This window comes from Canis aureus, chromosome 16 (genome assembly GCF_053574225.1).
Source record: "Canis aureus isolate CA01 chromosome 16, VMU_Caureus_v.1.0, whole genome shotgun sequence".
Lineage (NCBI taxonomy): Eukaryota > Metazoa > Chordata > Mammalia > Carnivora > Canidae > Canis > Canis aureus.
Window position 1 is genome coordinate 44,999,689 of NC_135626.1, and position 22,987 is coordinate 45,022,675.

General features: G+C 36.4%; 1 protein-coding gene across 7 annotated transcripts in view; it reads left to right on the forward strand.

Moving 5' to 3' along the window:
- Positions 1–22,987, forward strand: part of ABCA8 (ATP binding cassette subfamily A member 8) — a 76,550-nt gene that overhangs the window by 19,744 nt on the left and 33,819 nt on the right. For all 7 annotated transcript variants that reach the window (XR_013354727.1, XM_077853669.1, XM_077853670.1 and 4 more), the window contains 14 exons: positions 488–652; positions 3,405–3,508; positions 4,627–4,853; positions 6,651–6,792; positions 7,132–7,317; positions 9,176–9,323; positions 10,795–10,963; positions 13,102–13,160; positions 13,904–14,014; positions 15,068–15,243; positions 15,710–15,829; positions 16,071–16,209; positions 16,795–16,885; positions 20,186–20,325. Coding sequence is in view for 6 of the 7 variants with exons in the window: in XM_077853669.1 (XP_077709795.1) it covers positions 488–652; positions 3,405–3,508; positions 4,627–4,853; positions 6,651–6,792; positions 7,132–7,317; positions 9,176–9,323; positions 10,795–10,963; positions 13,102–13,160; positions 13,904–14,014; positions 15,068–15,243; positions 15,710–15,829; positions 16,071–16,209; positions 16,795–16,885; positions 20,186–20,325 (1,977 nt within the window). In the remaining variant the exon portion in view is untranslated. The remainder of the gene's footprint in view (positions 1–487; positions 653–3,404; positions 3,509–4,626; positions 4,854–6,650; positions 6,793–7,131; positions 7,318–9,175; positions 9,324–10,794; positions 10,964–13,101; positions 13,161–13,903; positions 14,015–15,067; positions 15,244–15,709; positions 15,830–16,070; positions 16,210–16,794; positions 16,886–20,185; positions 20,326–22,987) is intronic.

A 22,987-nucleotide genomic window follows, 5' to 3' on the forward strand; every position in this document is an offset into this window, starting at 1 on the left:
CAATATAGCCAGTCAACGTATTTTTAGGATTTTCATTTTTTAAAGTATATTTACCATACTGTTAGGATTGTTAACAGGAAATGAATTTTTATAATTATTTCCATCTGTGATGGAAATACAGTTAGGCCACAAATGACCTACCACTCGTGGCCACTTTTTTTTTTACTATCATTGTAGATTTATTGCAATGCTGATTTGCCTGTGAATAGTTTAATTGGTATGAAATGATATTATATGTGATTGAAATTGGTTCAAGAACTGCAAATGAAAATAAAATCACTGATTTTCATGTAGTCCTTCTGAATGTATCTAGATGACCTTCAGCAATGTCTCTTCCCAAACTTTACTTTGCCTGACCTATTCAAAGTTGGTATTTGATTTTGTTGTATTTCCATAAAGAACTCTAGTAAAAGTAATTTAAAGTGACATCTTGAAGTTGGTCTCCTCATAATTTACTAACAAATATATTCTCTTCTCATAATGGCAGATAAAAAAGTTTTGGGACTGTCCAATGAAGAAAGTATTAAAGAAGTAATGACACATTATCCTGAGGAAATAATACAAGTCATCTTTACTAATACATTCTCATATCATTTGAAGTTCATGCTAGGCCACAGAATCCCAACAAGGAGGGAACACAGAGACCATGAAGGTAACTTTCCAGCTATGTAATTCCAGTGCTCGCTATTATAATTATGTCATAAGTTGTACATGGGAGTGGATGTTAATACAGCAAATTTAAAAATACCTGTGATGTGATGTCAGGATAATCAACACATTCAAAAAATGTACGTTGGTTTTTGGGTTTATTAACTTAGCATATTAGATGGTTGTTATATATGGTTCTATATGTATATATGTAAATACTTACACATATATATTTACACACATATATACATATACAAATTCCCATATATGTATATATTAAATGTAATATGTGGTTATACTATATTATTGCTAAAGGAAAGTATATTTGTTTGTGGATAAAGTAGAAGTTTCTCTTTAAATGTCTGAGTAAGCTTATTCTCGAGGGCCCAAAATGAAGAGGGCACCAAATCCAGAGTGATTGCTTATTATTAAAGCTGTGTGATTTTGCCAGTCTCAGTAACCAAGAGGTTTGGGTTTTAGCTACATGAGGACAGGTGAGAAAATCTTGGGTTTATATGAGATGAAAATTTCTGTATTAATTTGGAACCTGAAGAGACTGATACTCAGTGAATGAGTAGACAAAGAAAAAAGCCAAGATGGTTTTTAAAAAGAATGAAATTATAAGTAATTAAGATAATATGCTATTGTCATAGTGAAAGACAGATAGACCAATGAAACAGAAGAAGGAAACCTGGAAAGTTCTCACATAAACATGAAAACTAACATAAGACATTGTGATTGGTGCTGAGAAAATTGTCTCTCCATCAAGAACAAAATGAAATTATCTCATACTAAACAACCAATTCCAGGTACAGAACTCAAAAAAAAAAAAAAAATCCTGTAAACTTTCTAGAAGTCAATATAGGAGAATATCTTTATAACTGTGGAATAGTATAGTATTATTAAACAAACAAAAAATATATAAACTATAGGGGCACCTGGATGGCTCAGTGGTTGAGCATCTGCCTTTTTTTGAGCATCAGCCTATTTTCCTTTCCTTCTGAGGGCATAGAATAATTCTTTTGTAACTATAGCTAGATACCGGTATTCAAGGCATTGGAAAGCAAATGTGAGTTCTCTACGAGCTTTCCTCACCTGCTTCTGCAAACTAGATGGAAACTCTGTTTCCTCGGGAACCCTTAGATATGAAACAGAAAACCTTGCTCCCCTCCTTCCAAAGACTTGTGCTAAATCTGTAGTCTGAATGAGAAGTAAGCTTTTGCTATGATAAGACAGTAAGATTTTGAAGGTTGGTTGTTACGAGGCATATCATAGACTATCCTGACTGATACACACATATTCATGAGAAGACATATATAAGGACTTTCATAGAAGTAGCTATTTTTTTTGTAGTAGTAAAAAAGTAAAAAGAAACTAACCAAATTATCATTGGATAAATATATTGAGTTGCATTCCTGCAATGTGGTCCTATACAATCATAAGAAGTAGAAAAAATAAGGCCATTTATTTGAATTGCAAAATCATAATATGGAGCAATGAAGCAAAATGCAGAATGATGACTGTAATGAAATATAAGATATAAAGGTAAGCCATTTTTAAGTTACATGTGTAGTATGGGGATACATTATAAAAACTTGAAAGCATATATAAACACAAAGTTCAGGAAGGTATTTAGCCAGTTAGGAGCTTGGTGGTAGGAAGAGCAATAAGGGGACACTTGGGTGGCTCAGCAGTTGGGTGGCTGCCTTCAGCTCAGGTCATGATCCTGGGATCCAGGATTGAGTCCTGTATTGGGCTACTGCAAAGAGCCTGCTTCTCCCTCTGCCTATGTGTCTGCCTCTCTCTGTGTGTCTCTCATGAATAAATAAACAAAATATTTAAAAAGAAAAAAAAGGAAGAGCAATAAGATCATAGACAACAGGACGCCTTGGTGGCTCAGTGTTTGAGCATCTCCCTTCAGCTCAGGGCGTGATCCCAGGGTCCTGGGATTGAGTCCCACATTGGGCTCCCTGTGGGGAGCCTACTCCCCCTTCTGCCTGTGTCTCTGGCTCTCTCTCTGTGTCTCTCATGAATAAATAAATAAAATCTTTTTTAAAAAAGGATCGTAAACAATATACAGGGGATTCTAATTATATATGTAATGATTTATTCATTTTTAAAATTTAGGTACATATGTATTCATTATATTGTCATTTATAAGCCTGAACTATTTCCAAATGATTTTTAAATATTAAAAATGTTAATGAAACATGCATTTAATTCCAATACTCAGTTTTAACTTTTCATGTTAAATATTAGTAGCCCTTTAATGCAGTTTAATACTCAGTGGACTGGTGGTTTTTTTTTTTTTTTTTTTTTTTTTTTTAGAGCAAAAGTTATCTCACCTCTTCTGAACAGCCGGTTGCTCATTATTACCTGTATTGTGTGTAATGTCAGACAAAGCTTTAGTTCTCAATCCATAGGCTTCTCAATCCATACAAGAGCTGCTAACCTTTGAAACACATAAAAAGATTGTTTTGACAATACAAAACCATAGAAGAGAAGAGCTCAACAAAATTCTTGATTGGTGAAGAAGCAGGGAAGATAGTGTATTCTAATTTAATACAGAATGTCCCCTACAAGTGCTCTGTTGGCCCTGTTTTAAGAATCATTACCCAGTTTATATTTTCATAGGCCTTGAGTCAAAGTAAACATTTAGAATGTGCAGCCATCGTAAAGTCCACTATTTCCTATAATCAGGACTGAAATAATCATAATGATAAGTTATGGCTTTCTTTTTTTTTTCTTTCTTAAAGCTCATTGTTATAATCTGAGTGAAGGTGTTAAGTGCCAAGTTTCAAAATACTGGAAGCAAGGTTTTGTGGCTCTTCAAGCTGCTATCAATGCTGCTATTATAGAAGTGAGTACAAATATTCCATGTTAACTAATGTTCCATGAAGATGAACAGTATTAGAAGCTTCAAATTTTCATAAAAGAAAATATAAATGGATAGTCTTGTTCTTTCACTTCATCACTGGTTCTTTAGAACAAAGTGTATTTATGTTTTTATATGCCATAGGGGTTACAGACATAAATAGAAAAGAAATTTTCTCTCCTAATAATTCAACCTTGTCAGGAGGCCAGGCATATCATAAGAATAGTATTAGAGCTAAAGACGTTGTGGTATATATACATATATATAATGGATATTACTCAGCCATCAAAAAGAATGAAATCTTGTCATTTTCAATGACATGGATGAAGCTAGAGTATATTATACTAAGCAAAATAAATCAGAGGAAACCAATACCATATGGTTTCACTCAGACATGGGATTTAAGAAACACTAAACAGATGAACATAGGGGAAGAAAAAAAAGAGAGAAGGAAGCAACTTTAAGAGGCTCTTAACTATAAAGAACAAATAAGGTTGCTGGAGGGGAGATGGGCAGGGGATGGGCCAGATGGGTGATGGGCATTAAGGAGGGCACTTGTGATGAGCACTGAGTGTTATATGTAAGTAATGAATCACTAAATTCTGCTCCCGAAGCCAATATTACACGATACATTAACTAACTGGAATTTAAATAAAAGCTATAAAAAGTAAAACATTTTTAAAAAGCATTATTAGAATGGGAGACGTAGGGTATCACGAAGGTATAAAGTGTCTGTAAGTAAATAAGCAAACTTCTGAGACTCGGGTGCCAAGGAAGAATTCCTAATTGAAGTAACATTTAAAACTGAAGCTTGAGTTAAGAGTTGCCAAGTATATAAGGTCATAAAGGTATTTCAGACACATTATAAGGCAGTGTTAGGCAGGAAGGCGATAAATGACATAGTAAATTTTGAGAACTGTGAGAAGCTCAGAATGCCTGGTGTCAGAGACCCAAGTAGGCCAGTGGCAGAAGGCGGACATGAAAATTCAGGCTAGCATCAGATCCAGATTGACCAGTAATGTGTTCAGAGGAAAGGAGATGAGAGAAAACAGAATATGCCATCTATGAATAGATCAGTTTTGTTTATTAATATATTTCTTCAGACCACAACAAATCACTCAGTGATGGAGGAATTGATGTCAGTTACTGGGAAGAATATGAAGATACATCCCTTCATTATGCAAGGAGGCATTGTAGCTGATTTCTTCATTTTCTTCTGCATCATTTCCTTTTCCTCATTCACTTATTATGCATCTATTAACGTTACAAGAGAGAGGAAGAAGATGAAAGTTCTGATGAAGATGATGGGTCTTCGAGATTCAGCGTTCTGGTGAGTCAAGTATAGCACAAATAAATAAGTGTAGGGATTCAGGAAAATGGGCCTCTTTAAAGCATCAGTGTTCAAACCTAATGATTTTTCTAACTCTTCCCTATGGATGGAATAAATTGTCCTTGTTTGTAACACTTGCCAAGTTAAGGCTGTGGGTCACTAGGCTTCTCCAACTGAAGGAAGAACAGCAGGCTTGGGCTGTGTGGGGTTGTGAGGTAGGGATAATGAAGGATGACCGTTGAGTCTACTGGTAAGAGTGCGGTAGAAATGGTAGATTTGGGTGCCTAAGCCAGATGGAAGTGGAATTCAAGCCAGGATGGGACTGAAAGGTGGGGAAAAAGAGGTCAAAGATCAGAAACTCTTTTGAGACTAAAGATCTGGTATGAGGGATACATTTGAAAGAACAAGCTGGCAGAACAGGATTGAGAATAGAGGCTGCATAGTTTGAATTTAAAATGTTGGAAGCTGGCTAATTCCAAGGATGGGTAAAGCCCAGTGCAAGAGCGAACTTGAGAACCACTGAAAAAGCATGGAGGTGATGTTGTGAGGAGAAAGTAAAGCAACACAGAAGCTAGGAAGCTGGGTGAAATATGCAAATGGCAACTAATTTGGAATCTGAAAGAAAATCCTTTAAGTCAATATTGAATTAATATTGGAGGGAAGTATAGCGGAGCAGTAAAATCTAATGACTCTAGAGCCAAAATGCCTGAAGTTAAAACCAAATTACTTAGCATCCTTGTTCAGTAAGTTCTTTGTCTATAAAATGAAGAAAATAATGATGCTCCTGCATAGAGCCATTGTGAAAATAAAATGATTTTGTATTTGCCAAGTTGGTAAAACACTCTTTGGCACAGAGTAATTGTTGTATTCATAAGCTATTTTTTTTAAGGTTTTATTTATTTATTCATGAGAGACAAATAGGCAGAGACATAGGCAGAGGGAGAAGCAGGCTCCCTGCGAGGAGCCCGATGCAGGATTGGATTCCATGATCCCAGGGTCATGCACTGGGCTGAAGGCAGATGCTCAACTGCTGAGCCACCCAGGTGTCCCTGCTTAAGCTATTATTCTGTTAGTTTTGCTGCTATTTTTGTTTTTCATTATTTCATTTTGCCCTTCAAAGAATGTTAATCAATGTGATAAAAAAAATTGAAGAAAGGGAAGTGATGTATCCTATCTTAATAGTAAATGGATGGAGTTAGAGGCAAGTATGTAGACTATTTGGTGTATGCATCCAGAGAAAGATGAAAGCTCTTGAAAAAAGAGAAAGCAACAGAGCTACACATAAGGGAGAATTTTTTTAATCTCTAGGAAATTCATGAAACTTCTCATCCCTATAAAGGCCCCAGAGAGGAGAAAAGGATCTGAGATTCATTGAGGGGGTTACCATGTACTAGGCCAGTGTCCCACATAGACATGACTTCATTGAACTAATACTGTGGTATTATTCCTAGTGTCCAGAGCAATAAAAAATTATGAGTGATTGCTCAAGGTCACAGAGTATGAATGCAGCAGGAAAACTGTTTGGATCAAAATCAGTTAGACTGGAAGACTATTTTCTCCTTTTCCCCACAATGACCTGTGTGTATGTGTATTTCTGGAGTTAATCTCAGGACAAAGAATATCCCTAGTTCCTAAAGAATTCTTCCCAGAACATTTACCTTGTATTTACATGTCCTGAAATTCAATAAATATCTACTGAAAGAACGAATGAATCAAATGAATAGTGTTAGAATCCATTCTAGATCCTCTTTTCGATGAAACACAAAATTTTAAAATAACGTCTTGTTCCCACTGTAGGCTCTCCTGGGGTTTGCTCTATGCTGTTTTCATCTTCATTATGGCACTTTTCTTGGCACTTATTATTAAATCTGTCCAGTTTGTCATTCTGACTGGCTTCATGGCGATCTTCACCCTCTTTTTCCTCTATGGATTGTCTTTGGTGAGTTTGTGAATTACATTGCTTTCCATTCAACTCTTACCCTAAGGATAAAATGTTGCTTTCTGAATAAGTAATTATTCTCCATATCCCTTTTCTTCACTGTCTGCTATTTGCCTGAGAACATCTATGTATTTGATTTGTAGTGTTTGGGTTTTTTTTTTTTTTAAGATTTGTAGTGTTTTGTAATGCCAGCTTATAGTGCAATTTGTAGAGCACAGTTTGGTATTATAGACAAAAAAAAAAATGTAACTCTAATTTTGTATGTTCAATCCTTTAGTGTGTTATGCTAAGAATAATCCTTAGAGAAATATGAACCAACTGGATCTTCTCTCATTTTAGATAGCTTTGGCTTTTCTAATGAGCGTCTTGGTAAAGAAATCTTTCCTCACTGGCCTGATCGTGTTCCTTCTTACCATCTTTTGGGGGAGTTTGGGATTTACAGCGTTGTACAGGCACCTTCCTACATCCTTGGAGTGGATTTTAAGTTTTCTTAGCCCCTTTGCCTTCAGCCTCGGAATGGCCCAGGTGAGAAACAACCCAACTGTTCATTGATGGCATTTCAGAAACATCTTTTGTGTCTGGAATTCAGTTGTCTATAGTTATTTCTATGATTAGCATTATCAGATTTAAAGCCCCACTGCAGACTACTGTGACATTGCCAAGATGAACTTTTTAAAAAAGATTTATTTATTTATTTATTTATTTATTTGAAAGAGAGAACGAGCAGGGAAGAGGGGCAGAAGGAGGAGAGAGAGAATCCAAAGAGAATCCCTCTGCATTTAGCACAGAGTTCAATGCAGGGCTCCATCCCAGGACCCTGAGATCATGACCTCAGTGGAAACCAAGAGTCAGTCGCTTAACTGACTGAGCCACCCAGATGCCCTGTAGAGATGAACTTTTAAATGCTTTGGGCATACCGAGCTAAGCAAAATAAGCCACGTGGTGAGTGAACAAATGGAAAGTCAGCATATCATTCTTTAGAGACAATCTAAAGCATTTTCTTTGGCTATTAATTAAATATGGATTTGATATTACAAATCCAATTCTAATTATTCCAGCTTGTATTTTGACTTTGTAATTGAATGACATACATGAATGTAAAAACCACTATGTAAAAGAAAATCAAATGTTAGAAACACATTAATTGACCAGCAAATTACATTTCTGCTCATCAAATGTCATTTCTTTTTATCTGATTCTCACATTGAACTTACTTTGCTATCCCTCCAATTAAATGGCAATGTCGAAAAAAAAAAATAAAAAAAAAAAAATGGCAATGTCGATCATTGCATATGTATCTGGCATTTAGTTCTTAATGAAAGGATTATTAGTTATAAAAGATGCATTAACTTGAACATCATAGACAAGTCCACTTTTCCCGTAGGCTCCCCTTAAACACACCAGTCTTGATGCGTTTTGTTTTTCCAAGGGCATGAATTCTCTCATGTAGCCATCTTTGTCCTGTGTTCCATTTGGTAAAAAATTTTTTTTCAATTTTTTTTCATTTGGTAAAAATATATCTAAGGTTGAACTCAAATGTCATCTTTTCCCATACTTCACTGCATCCTACTGTTGGGAGTTAATTAGACACTTAATATAGTCAGGGCCAGAGTCCCTAACAAGAAAGCAGGGAGCTGGGACATCTAAGACAAAACCACACAAGCATCCTGTTTTACATCTCAGACCAGACCATAATAGCATCATATCTAGCAGTCTCCATAGAAGTGACTTTTGGAAAAATCCAGAAACATAACAGTTAATCATAAAACATCAGTTGCTATCACAATCTGAGGTAGTTAGTCCCAAATGTTAGCGGAAGAGACCATCAACACATGAACAATAACCCAATAGGTAGGCAGGTGCATGATCAAAGTCCTGATAGGCACACCTTAGCAGCCAGTCCACAGAGGGACCACACTCAGGGTACTCAAAATAGTTCTGCAAAAGAGCTTATAAAAACCTCTAGATTTGAACGCCAAAATGGCAACCCTCTTGGGTCCCCTCCCTCTCTGGGAGCTTTATACTATCCCTCAATAAACTTAGCATTGCTGCCCAGTACTCTTCATCCAGTCCACCTCTTCATTCTTTGAAGGAGTGTGACCAAGAGCCATGGGCATTAAGGGAACAAAAATCCTGTGACACTCCTAATGCTCCAGTTTCACTTGGAACATATTTTAATCCTAGTAGTCACTACATTTCATTATAGCTGATCACATACCTGTGCCTTCCCAAAGATTTGAGAGTTGTGAAGAAGGCAGGTTCATTCAACTTTGTGTTCCCAGTATGAAGCAAAAAGTAGCTCTTCTAGGTTTATGCTAAACCTAATTGTTGAAAATTTATCACAAACCTAACTTCCTTTCATTAATTACTTCTTAATTTTCAGCTTTTGCACTTGGACTATGATTTGAATTCTAATGCATTTCCTTATCCATCGGATGACTCAAAACTGATAATAGCAACAAATTTCATGTTGGCTTTTGATCTTTTCTTCTATGTGGCATTGACGATTTATTTTGAGAAAATTTTGCCAAGTGAGTAGTGATACGATTAAAATAGAATATTATTTCCTAAAAATGAATCTCCTAACATGTGTTATTTATATTTTAAAAACTAGTTTGTGCATCAGTGGGAAGGAAATAAACAAGGGCTTTGCCCATGGCCACATTAGTTCTTTATCTCTTGCTACTTGACTGGCCAGAATAATAGTTGCCAGGATCTGCAATTTTGACTAGAACATTTAGTATACACTTGCAAATTTTTGAAGCCTGAATGTAAGCCTGAATTCAAACAGCGTGATTTTGTTCACAATCCTGTTAAAATCAAGAAATATGAATGAGAGAAAGAAAAATTAACCAGCTAAAATGACAGAATCATGGAATAGTAAATCTGGTGGTAGAATGGACCTGGGAGAGCAGTAGAGCTTTCATTCGCTAGATTTCCTCCTCAAAAGAAAGAGTTAAGTACTAACTAATTTACCAAATGGCAGGTGTAGAGAAAGTGTTCAGTCAATATTGCATGAATGAATGATTGAACACGTGAGAAGTACACGTGAACTTGAAAACATATCATTATTACGCTGGAGGTCAGTTGCAGAATATTAGTAAAATATATTTTTTTCATTTTATAATGTCTCTTAACATGTAGGGAAACAAATGATAATTAAATGCAAATATACTGGATTAATTTCCAGAAAGAGTCATAAGGAGTAAATTTGCTTCAGAGGAAAGTTATTATTTGGCAATGAGATAAAGCATAAAAACAAAGTAGCTTTTTTAAAAATTCCACTCTGCTAAATTTCAATAAGTTATTTTACCCCTTTCTCTCCCTTTCTTACAGTGTGTCCCTCATTTTCCTTAAATCTTGTTCAGTTTTCTCTTGGAATCTCTGTAATCAAAAGTGACATTGGACACAAACTCCCAATTTGTCCATTTCTTCTTCCTTTGCCAGTGTCTGACACCTGGACTCCTGGATACCATTCAACATGCCTAGCATATCTTGTATGTGTTTTCCAATAGCTGGTTTTCTTGGGGTCTTAACATTTATTTAAGTCATTCCTGGATTTTTAAGAATTCCAGTTTCATTTCCTCCTGTAGGAACTATTTTATTTATTTATTTATTTATTTATTTATTTATTTATTTATTTAAGAGAGAGAGAGAGCACGCAGGAGCAGGAGGCAAGGCAGAGGGAGAGGGAGAAGCAGACTCCTTGGTGAGCAGAGAGCCCAACACAGGGCTCCATCCCAGACCTTGGGATCATGACCTGAGCCAAAGGCAGACACTTAACTGACTGAGCCACCCAACAATGATTATAATAGAGACATCTTAGAGACTTTTTTTTTTCCTGATGCGACTACACATATCAAGGAAAATACGTGCCTTTGTTGTGTCAGTGTTTTGTTCAGATGCCTGGGCAGAGAGGTTACATTACTCTGCTTTATTAGAGTGACTCTTTCCCTTAAACTGATGATTGATCCAAAATTTCATTGTCTCTTGGTCACGTAGATGAACATGGACATGAATATCCCCCCTTGTTTTTCCTGAAACCCTCCTTTTGGTCTCGGCAACATAAAGCTGATCATGTGGCCCTCGAAGATGAAATTGATTCCAATCCTTCATCTAATGACTCTTTTGAACCAATGCCTCCAGAATTCCATGGAAAAGAAGCCATCAGGTAACAAGGATGCAGATGGAGAGCAGGCCAAAGATGGAGAAGCCATCATAATTCTCTTTTGCTCCCTACGGATAGCTCCCACCTAACACCCTCCATGCTACCTTTGTCATTTCCCACTTCCAGTTTATTTTTTTTTAAATTTTATTTATTTATTTATTTGAGAGAGACAGTGAGAGAGAAGGGGAGAACGAGTGGGAGGAGGGGCAGAGGGAGAAGCAGACTCCCCACGTAGCAGGGGCTCGATCCTAGGACCACGAGGTAATGACCTGAGCCAAAGGCAGATGCTTAACCAACTAAGCCACCTAGATGCCCTGCCACCTCAAGTTTAGAGAAAAATTCCTTTAACTAATTTTATCTTATATTCTGTGGTTGACCTTTAGATTGAATACAAAATTTGATTTCACCAACTAAGATAATCCAATGAAAACGCCTGGATTCTCAATCTTTTCTTTGCTGTTTCTCTTCTTTGGCCTTAGCCTCTCTCGTTGCTTTACCTGGTCTCATTTATTCACATCTTGTCCCACCTCCTTTATCATACTCCCTATTTTTTTCTCACAGTTTTTAAAACTTCTCTTTCCTCTCCTATGGATTGCCTTTTCGAAGAGAATGAAAGAGTAGGGGGAGGAAGGGAGGAAGGATCTGAACACAGACACAAAGGGAATTGAGGAAGGGGAGCCATAGGGTGTCCTGCACATATGCATTTCCAGATGTGTTTTTTGTTTGGTGCTGGCAACTTTTCTTTCCAGATAAGAAAATAGGAATAAAGTCCTCAAGACCCCTGACTGTTGACATTTTACTTGTCCACGTGATCCCCACCTGTCAGTCCTCTGTGAATGGTCTCAGATTACTCCAGCCTACAGAGCTTTTAGGGCCCTGTCAGTTTTTAGTTTAGCCTGTTCCATATTTATCTTCTATTCTTACATTTGTCCTGTGACTTAAGCTAGGTTTAACTTCCAGCAGAGCAGCTGGGAGGAAGCAAAGCAATGGCTTCATTTAATGTGTTTCTATGTTTCTTTTTGTATTTCTTCTATCTCTTTAGCATCTCACCCACTCTAAGTGCTATGGTAAATGGGATTAAAATAGAGTGAAGAATCTAATCAAACAATTCAATATGAGTGGAGCCCGAATCCTAGATGACAAAATAAAAAGCATAAATTTGATTTTGTTTATGAATTACATATTTACCTAATAGAATAAAACCAATAAAGTGCTTAGGGCTCCAGATCTGTAATAGCACCCAGCGTATGTGAATTCTATTCTTCTCTAGTATCATAATCTGATACCATTTTATGTTTGTTATACATGCAAGATGAAATATTTTACTCGTCCTTCAGCACAACCCTAAAACACTCAAAAGTTTCAGGTTGAGGGGTGACTGGGTGGTTCAGTCAGTTAAGTTTCTGCCTTCAGCTCAGGTCATGAATCCGGGGTCCCTGTTCTGCAGGGAGGCTGCTTCTCCCTAACCCTCTCCCTCTACCTGCTGCTCCCATGGCTTGTGCTCTCTCTGTCAAATGAATAAATAAAATCTTAAAAAAAAATGTTTCAGGTTGCAAAAGGTGAAACTTACCTGGAATAAGTACTTTGGTTAAGGTAACAGCTACTAAATGGTATAGTGTGAGGTCAATTAGATAAGATTATAAAACCCATACTGTCACTGTTGCAGTCTTTGCATCTCTTCCATACTGCACCCCTGTACCTCTTTACCAACTTCTGGAGACCTTGACTCAAGGTAAACCAAAGATACTTCCAATCTGTGCCAGTAGTTCATAATGAACCTTTCAGTATTGGATGTCCATGTTACCTGTTGATCTAGCTTCCTTGGTTTTGCAGGTTAGACATGATCCTGGTTCTCAATACTAATGCCAGGCCATTGCCTAATCTTTGGAATCAGAAGATCTGGTGATGGGATCTAAGCATAGGTAAATTTATAAAACTCATCAGGTGATGCTAATGTAACAGCTAGGAATGAGAAGCAGTATTCTAGGTGATTCTCTCCCACAAGCATGACTTCATAAGAGTGAAATCCCAGAGCTTTCTGTACCCTGATGATAAGATTTATCCAATCCTGGCAACCAAAAGTAGAAGTACAAACCAAAGAAAATTGTCATATCCTGAAATATCTTTTCTTTTTTTTTCAGAATTAGAAATGTTACAAAAGAATATAAAGGAAAGCCTGATAAAATAGAAGCTTTGAAAGGTAGGGGGAAAAAAGAACATTTAGTTATTCTATTGATAGTGATTTGTGATTTTAATTCCATTTTTTGTGTGTGTGCTTTGTGAGTAATTAGTGGTGGCATTTCAAATTTGAAATGAGTTATTCGAGCCCCATGATAAAATTTCCCTTCTAACACATGCTTTGACTACATAAAAGTTAGAAAAAATTGATTATGTTTTAGAATCAAAGGTACTTGAAAGGTGTATTGTGTAACACTGAGGTAGTTTAAGGGTTTTCTGGATTTTTTTCCCTACAAATTCAAATTTCCTTCTGTAATTTCAAAGCTGTTGTAGATACTGAATATTTTTCTTTTGTGCAAAAAGAGCAATTTATCTCAAAGGATTTTTAGCCACATAATAATTTACTGAACCATTAATATATTGTTTAGTCCATACATACTAGCATCCACCCACCATATACCAGGTAATGTCTATGAACCTGGGAGTATTAGATGTGTTTCCTTCTGTGAAACCAAGTTTTTTCAAAATTTCAAAACAGGATAGGCATATAAACCGATAAAACACATTCTACTGTTTTTATTTTGAATTTTACCAACCACTGTATTAATATTTAGAAAACATGGTTGAGGAAATAAAAAGGCAATCCATTAGCTTTGTAATACAATTTTATTTGTAATTTTGTTTTCCTTCCTGTCTCCCTACGTCTTTCCCTTCCTTCCTTTCTCCCATCCATTTTTCCTTTCTCCCCCCCAACCCCACTCCCAGATCTGGTTTTTGACATATATGAAGGCCAAATCACTGCAATACTTGGTCACAGTGGTGCTGGAAAATCAACACTGTTAAACATTCTTAGCGGGCTATCTGTTCCCACCAAAGGTAAGAGTTTTTTTTTCCAAAGTCAGGTCAACATATAAATCAAGTTGTTAATATAAAGTCTTTCTGATCATCAATCATAAACACAGATAACTATGGAGAATTGGAAGTTATTTTATAGAACTTGCTTATGAGGTATGACATATTTGATTGTTATACATGAAATTTGAGTCTTTCATGAGAATCACTGTCATGGTCATTAGTTATTATTTGACATTTGAACTTTTATCTGTTAGCTTTTGCTGCATAACAAGCATCCCCCAAGTTAATGGCCTAATATAAAAATTATTATTTCTTATGGTTCTGGGGTCGACTGGCAGTGCTTCTCTCTGGACTTAATTGGCTGGTGCTGGATGTTTTGGCGTGTCTTCACTCACATATATAGGGCTGCAGTTAGGAATTCTGCTTCTCTCTGCTCACATGGACTTTCATCCTCTAAGAGCCTGGTTGGGATTCTTCACCCAGGGGTTCATGATCCCAGAAACAAAGAGAAGGCAAATCCTGGTGCAGAGATAACTTCACAGCCTCTGTGTTTATTTATCCCATTTGCTAGGATTCTCTTTGTTACATAACCAAACTAAATGTGAGCAGTGGATAAATGGATGAGATCTTGATAGGAAAAGCTGCAGATGGGACTTTCTTTTTTTTTTTTTTTTTCTCCTTTCCAGTATACCACACAACTATAATGGAAGTTGTAGTGCCAATTAAAAAACCCTGGAAGAGAAAATCATGTGTCTAAAATGTAGTTAATAAATATATAGGGATTTTTCATCTAGAAAGAGCTTTTCTTTTTTAAGTGTTTATTTAAATTCCAATTAGTTAACATACAATGTAATATTAGTTTTAGGTGTACAATATAGTGATTCAGTACTTCTGTGCAATACCTGGTGCTCATCACAAACATCCTCCTTAATCCCCATCACCTATTTCCCCCAATCAACCCCCCAGGGCCCTCCCCTTTGGTAATCATCAGTGTATCCTCTAAAGTTAAGAGCCTGTCTAGAAATATCTTAATTCAAGCATGATCCTGATATTAACTTTTAACCTTTGTTATAGGTTCAGTCACCATTTATAACAATAAACTTTCAGAAATAACTGATCTGGAGAATATCAGCCAGCTCACTGGAATTTGTCCACAATCCAATGTACAGTTTGACTTCCTCACTGTGAAAGAAAATCTCAGGCTCTTTGCTAAAATAAAAGGAATTCGACCACATGAACTGGACAAAGAGGTACTCAATATATAAGAACTGATGTATTGGCCAAAATGAGATTGTTGACTCTATTTGCACTGAGTTCTTTATGCTCTATTTAAATTATATTTGTGCAAATCATGTCTAAATATTGGGCAAAAAAAATTTTAGATAATAGCTAACACTGATGTATAATTTACTACATGCCAAGCATTAGCCTTACTTTCAAATATAATGATTGATTTGTTCCTCACAACAACTCTATGAAATAGGTACTGTGATCATCCCTATTGTATACATGTGAAAACTGAAGTTCAAGAACAAGCTTGTTGCCCAAGATGACGCAGCTAGTTAGAGCGGCATGGTGTTCAAATCCAGGCAGTCTGCCTCAGGATCCATGCTTTTAACCATTACACATTACAACTTTGTATTTTCAAATTTAAAGAAAAAGAAAAGAAAAGAAAAGAAATCTTGGTGTGTGACATAAATGTTGTCATTTGGCTAGATACAAAGAATTTTACTGGAATTGGAGATGAAAAATATTCAGGATGTCCTGGCTCAGAACTTAAGTGGTGGACAGAAAAGGAAACTCAGCTTTGCAACTGCCATTTTAGGAGATCCTCAGGTAAGTCAGACTAAATTTAGAGGTAAATTCAAAGTTTTAAAAATGAAACTTTTAGTAGTAGTTCAAATATTTTATTTGTAAAGGATGTCTGTGATAAAATATTTGTGATAGAGCATTAAATAGGATAACAAGATCCTAACATCAATATCCTTTTAAATAATAAGTAATATGGTTTCTCCATGTTTTCTGGAAGAACTGCGCCTTACTGGAGACACTCTTGATATATATCCTTCCTCGGTAGGTGTTCCTGTTAGATGAACCAACTGCTGGACTGGATCCCTTTTCAAGGCACCAAGTTTGGAACCTCCTGAGGGAGCGGAAAGCAGACCGTGTGATCCTCTTCAGTACCCAGTTCATGGATGAGGCTGACATCCTGGCTGGTAACTGCTGGCTTTCACTAAGTGTCATGATGAGGTCTTCATGAGACTTAAGAAATATGGATTGGTATTCCGAGCAGCTGTATTTTATAATGTGGTCATCTGGCTGTACCTGGAAATCTGAACAGCTGGTAATGCTATGAACGGAGCCCAAAGAGTCTCGCTCCCAACCATTTCCATGTGTCTCTCCGAATTTTATCATTTGATTACACTGGGGCATGATCTGCCAGGAAAGTCGATTATTGTGAAATGAGAGTCTATTCTAATACTTACACCAAATTAAGGTGAATCAAATTGAAATGTTCAAATAATTTTAGTGTTTGGTCCATTAAAATACACAATGATAGTCTGTATTACAAGATCTATCCACATCACCTCCGTGGCTGGCTGGATGGCAAAACAATAGCCTGAAGTATACAAATAAGGCTAAAGTGTGCCTGTTTCCATGAGTCTTTATTAAGCCCTGGATTTAAATAGGCAGAAGCTCCTAGATTAGAGCTGGATCATGATTACCTGTCTTTTCTTGGGAAACAGTGGGCGACTCCTTAACAAGCTTACAGACTTTCTTCTTTTCTTCTTCCTTTTCAGATAGGAAAGTGTTTCTCTCCAGCGGGAAGCTGAAGTGTGCAGGTTCTTCTCTATTTTTAAAGAAGAAATGGGGCATTGGATATCACTTAAGGTAGAGCCACTCAAAATGGCTGGGAAAATGAGAAATGAGCTAGCGAAGCATGATGCATGATGCAGCACATTACAACACACGAGAAACACTTGATTTTTTCCACACAGATGTTTGCATATACAGATGTTGGTGATACATGTATACAAAATGGAATTGCTGTGTGTATATATGAGGGATACTGATGAGTAGATGATAGAGATTGAAGACATAAGATAACTTGGGCACCTGGGTGGCTCAGTAGGTTAGGTGGCTGACCCTTAATTTCTGCTCAGGTCATGATTTCGGGGTTGTGAAAGTGTGGAGCCTGCTGACAAGTCTCTCTCTCTTCCTCTGCCCCTCCTCTCACTCATATGCCCCTTCTCTCTCTCTCTCAAAAAAAAAAAAAAAGAAAATATAAGATAATTTAACAAAAAAATGGAGATAAATGTGATAGAAAATATATCCACAATACATTGTTTGTTTAGGAAGGTTTGGATTGAGGGAACTCTCATACCTGACACATTGTACTTATCACCCTCCTCCTCTCTCACCCACCTATTAACATAATTTTTTAAGTAGGCTCCTTGTTTCCACTCTTTCTTCCAGACATCTTGTCTTGTGCTTCCTCTTCTTTCCATCCTCTTCATTTTATTTTTATCATTATTTTAAATAGCATGTTCTAGCTGTTATTGAGTCATCCAGAGATAAGATACTTAGCATTATTTTATTTAAATCTTTTTGTCTTTTGAGATAGAAACTGTTGTTACTTTTACTCTACAGAAGAACAGAGAGTCTCCCTAGATTCATAAGTGATAGAGCCAGAACCGTACCTGGATATTTTTAACTCTGAAGGCTAATATCCAAATCCATATTTTAAATTACTTTTTAATATATTTGTGAATTGGTCAGTTTGTCCAAAGTACAGCTCTGATTTAAACCATCTATACCTTAAAAAGAAATATATATATATATGACAACAATAAAACAAAACAAACAAAAAATCTTTAATGGTACCATTTTTACCTTCCAGAATCCAGATTTTGTAGTCGTGTGATGCTGGTGTGGCCCGCACTATTAAGATTTCCATATTATTTGCCCTTAGCCAATTCAATAGCCATTAGTCAAAACTAGTTTAAAAAATTCATTGTTCATTGCACATGTCCTGTCATGACTTACATTTCACCTTGTTTGAGGTTATTTGCTGAGGCTGGCAGTTTCGTTGGACCCATTACCACCTGTTCAGTCCTAAAGCATTGTTTGAGTGCTATCTCATGCAGCCTTTATTAATCTTCCAGCTCTGTGTATTGTTCTAATATTTCATTTCCTATCCCACATTGTTTCAATTGCTCCTTGGAAGATAATTAAAAATCTCTGAAACTCAGTTTTCTCCCTTATGAAGTGGGAATAACAATTCCTAGTTGCAAGTGAAGGTTGTAGAGGAGTAAATTACATGGCACCTAGCACAAAAAGCATGGTAACAGAAATGTCCTCAAAATAAAAAATGCTAATCAGGATCCCTACCCAATCAGCAAGTGTTCCTAGACAATACTTTGTGTAAATTGCCTTATTTCTTCTAAATCAGGTCAGCCAGGGTTATCTGAATGGTTTAATGGGCTAAGCAACTGACTTTTGCTCAGGTCATGATCCCAGAGTCTTGAGATCAAGCCCCACATCCAGCTCCTTACTCAGCGGGAAATCTACTTTGCCCTCTGCCTCTCCCCCCTGCTCATGCTCATTCTCTCTCTCTCTCTCTCTCCAATAAATTAATAAAATATTTTTTTTAAAAAAATCAGGGTCAGCCAACTATGACCCATGAGCCAAAATCCAGCTCACTTCCCGTTGTTGTAAATATTGTTTGATTGGAACACAGCCACACCCGTGTGTTTAGATATTGCCTATGGCTGCTTCCACATTACAACAGCAGTGTTGAATAACTGTAGTGGAGATCTACTGGCCTGCAAAGTCTAAAATATTTACTATCTAGCCATTTTCAGCAAAAGTTTGTTGACCCCCATTTCCAAGGTACACACTCCTGGAGAGAGAATACATGTGCTGCTCATGCAGGTCTCTCTTTGACCCACACAAGTTCTTGTAAGTGACCAAAAAGTATTTCTTAAACTATTCTTACTTCAAGGAGAAACAATAAGATGGAGAACAATTATGAGTTTTGGGGTTTTTGCTTCATTCCCTCAGGGGGTTTCACTGCTTCTAAAAATAATACATATTCTCACATGGTCTTAATAGTTATGAATAAAGAGTATAATTTCAGTATAAGCATTTGATCAAATAAAATAGCCATTTTTAAAGGACTTGCTAAGTTAAAACATCATTATTATTTAGTTCTCAGGGCAACTTTAGATGTTGAGAATCATTCCATTTCTGCTAAAGAGCAAACTGTTAAGTAACAAGGTTCCTTACAGGGTTAAGTAACATATTTCAAATGGCAAAACTAAGTTAGAAGCCATGTCACCCCTGATATTTTGTCGGCTACATATTTATAACCTTGATTAATACATTTTTTGTTTGTTTTTCTACACTGGGGAAATATCCATGCTTTTTTAAATGGATACACTAGTTTTCTCTATGATACTTTGTTCTTAGCCAAAGTTCTGGGTTAGCATACAAAGAAAGCAAAACTTAGTGATCTCAACCATCCATACCCACATTCATCCACAATTAATTTCTAACTGCAACCCATTTCCTTCATAGCACTTACCACTGTTGTTAATCTATTAGTTATCTGTTTATTTGTTTTCTCCCTGTCTCCCCATTAGAAGTCAACTCCGTAAGTGTAGAGCAATGCTCTTTCATTCACCATTGTACCCTCAGCATTTAGGGAAATTTTTGTCACATACTAATAACTTGATAAATTTGTACGAAAGAGTAAACCAAGTAATGGAACCTTGCCTTGTGTCTTTGCCTATCAAAAATCCCTTCTTCTTGTCCAATACAATAATCCTTTTAATCCAACTTAAACTCCCTTCCAAAAATCGACACCTTTCCATTTTGTATAGTCTTGGTTGTGTCTCTGGTATCTGTACTCTGGTGCTGTTCTCCTTGTAAGGACTTGAGTCAATATCAACCTTGTCTGGACATCACCCCAGAATAACCAGACCAGTACTTCTGACTAGTTCCCTCTGTTTTCTCCCATTACATTTATATGATCTGATTTTTTTTGTTGTTCTCTCATTTCATGTTTGAATGACCTATCTCTTGCATTAGATTTTAATTGACTTTTCTTTGTCCCTTAGAAGCTAGTAATTTTCCTCATGCCACTGAAGACTGTGTCAAATAACATAGATTTTTTTTTTCAAATGCCAGTTTGCAGTTGAATGAAATGCATGTTCAGGAAAATATAACATCGCTTATTAAACAGCACATCCCTGATGCCAAATTATCAGCAGAAAGTGAAGGAAAACTTGTCTACACATTGCCCTTAGAAAGAACAAATAGATTTCCAGGTAATGTACTATGTACTAATGTACACTATGAAATGAAATATGTAAATAATATTCATAGAAACAATGGTAATTCTTATATTGAGAGCTTACAATGCGTGCAGGTATTTGAAACACAATGTAAAGAATAATACAGTAACTGGATGGTTTTGTCTATAGTGAGAAATATTATAATCTAATAGTTGTATTTCAATGTCTGGGTATTTTAGGGAGCCTTTTTAAATCTCCCATTCCCTTTGTAGTCGTGTGACTACAGAGGCAGAAATTCTAGTATTCATAACTGTGAACGAACAAAAAGTATTGAAAACCTCTGGCTTTACCATTACATGAAACAGTCCCATGATTCTTCTCTTGACAAGACTTTTGTGATAACTTTGGGGTTTTTAGGCCAAAGCATAGAAGTCTACTTTATGACAGCCATCTTTTTTTTTTTTTTTTTTTTATGACAGCTATTTTGAATTCTTTGTCTGGTAAATCATGTAGCTTCATTTCATGAGGGTCTATTTCTGGACAATTATCTTGTCCCTTTTTGGGGAACATCTTCTACTGATTTTTTTTCTTTTTATTTTCATTTCCCTTGATACTTTCTGTTGATACTTTGCACCAGATAAAGCGGGCATGTTGTTTCAGTCTTCACAGACTGGCTTCCTGCAGAAGACACCCAGAAATCAGCCTGGTCAGAGATTCTGAGTGCCCCCATCAACTCTTTTGAAGAAAGCACCTGTGGTTTTTGTCAGGTCACTCTGTGGTGAGCCAGGGGAGAGAGTTATAGCATTACTTAAACTAGAATAATCAAGAGAGTGTGCAGTTGGCAGAGTGATCAACACAAAGCTAGATAGAACAGAATCTAGAACCTAGAAGTAGACCCACACAGATATGCCTAGCTGATTTTTGACAGAAGTGGAGAAACAATTCAATGGAAGAAGGATAACATTTCCAACAAATGGAGCAAGTAGATCCACAGGCATAAAAAGAACCTTTACCTAAATCTCTTACCTTATACAGACATTAACTTAATGTAAATGATGGACATAAATATAAAATGTAAAACCATAATTTTTTTAAATGAATAAGAAAACCTGCAGGATCTACTACTAGGCAGAGTTCTTAGGCATGACACCAAAATCACAGCCTATGAAAGGAAAAAAACTAAGTTGTACTCCATCAAAATTTTTAAAAATGCTTTGTAAAAGATCCCGTTAAGAAGATGATAGAACAAGTTATAGACTGGGAGAAAGTATTCACAAGCTTCACGAAGGACTGGTATCTGAACATATAAAGAACTCTGAAAACTTAACTGTAAAAGACAAGCAACCTAATTGGAAAATGGGAAAAATATAAGAAGAGACAGTTCACTGAAGATGATGTACAGGTAGCAGAGATGCACATGAAAAGGTGTGCAGTATCATATGTCAATAGGGAAATGCAAATTAAAACCACTATGTGATCTCATTACATACTTAGCAGAATGGCTAAAAAAATTTTTTTATACAGTGATACTATCCAACACTGGCTAGGATATAGACAAAATGAATCACTCATACATTGCTGATGGGAGTATAAAATGGCACAGCCACTCTGAGAAAAAGCTTGCAGTTTCTTTAAAACAATAAGCATGCAACTCCCATACAACTGAATCATTTCACTACTGGACATTTATCCTAGAGATATGAAAATATATGCACACAGAAACCTGTACATGCACACAGCAGCTTCATCTGGAACAGACAATAGCCAAAAGGACCCAGATGCCCTTTAACAAGTAAATGGTTAAATTGTAGTACATTCATGATGTGCAGTGCCACTCAACAAAATAAAAGGGAACAGGCTACTGACGGGCATATGCGACAACCTTGATGAATATTCAGAGAGCTATGCTTGGTGGAAATACCCAATTCCAAAAGATTACATACTGTAGGACAATATTTATATAATATTTTTGAAATAACAGAATTATAGAAATGGAAAGCAGATTAATAGTTGGCATGGATTGGGAGAAGAGGGTATCAGGAGAGATGGGTGTAGCTGTAAATGGGTAGCATGATCATTGAGGTGATGGAAGTGCTCGGTATCTTGATTGTATTAATGTCAATAGCGTGGTTGTGATATCATACTGTGACTTTTTAAGATATTATCATCTGGGGAAATGGACTGAAGTGTACAGATCTCTCTATTATTTTTTACAACCACATGTGAATCTAAAATTATCTCAAGGGATGTCTGGATGGTAGTCAGTTAAGCATTCAACTCTTGATTTTGGCTCAGGTCATGATCTCAAAGTTATGAGATCAAGCCTTGGGGTAAGGCTCTGCACTGGGTGTGGGGTCTGCTTAGAATTCTCTCTCTCTCTCTCTCTTTCTATTCCCCTCTCATACTCTTTCTCCCTAAAATAAAATAAAATAAAATAAAATAATCTCAAGTTTAATTTAAAAAGAAAGAAAAAGTTTACTTGTAATGTATGTCATCCGGAAGATTTACTACTTGGTAATGGGGCACAATGAGAGCCACATTAGGTGGTTGAAGCAATTAACCAGGCCATGTGTGGTTATCAAACACATAAATTACCCCACAAAGTCATTCAAGTATACATTTTGTGGTGACAGTGCAAGTATTCCTTAGAGCTATCAGGCAAAATGTTAGTTGAACCCTAATTAATGTTATAATT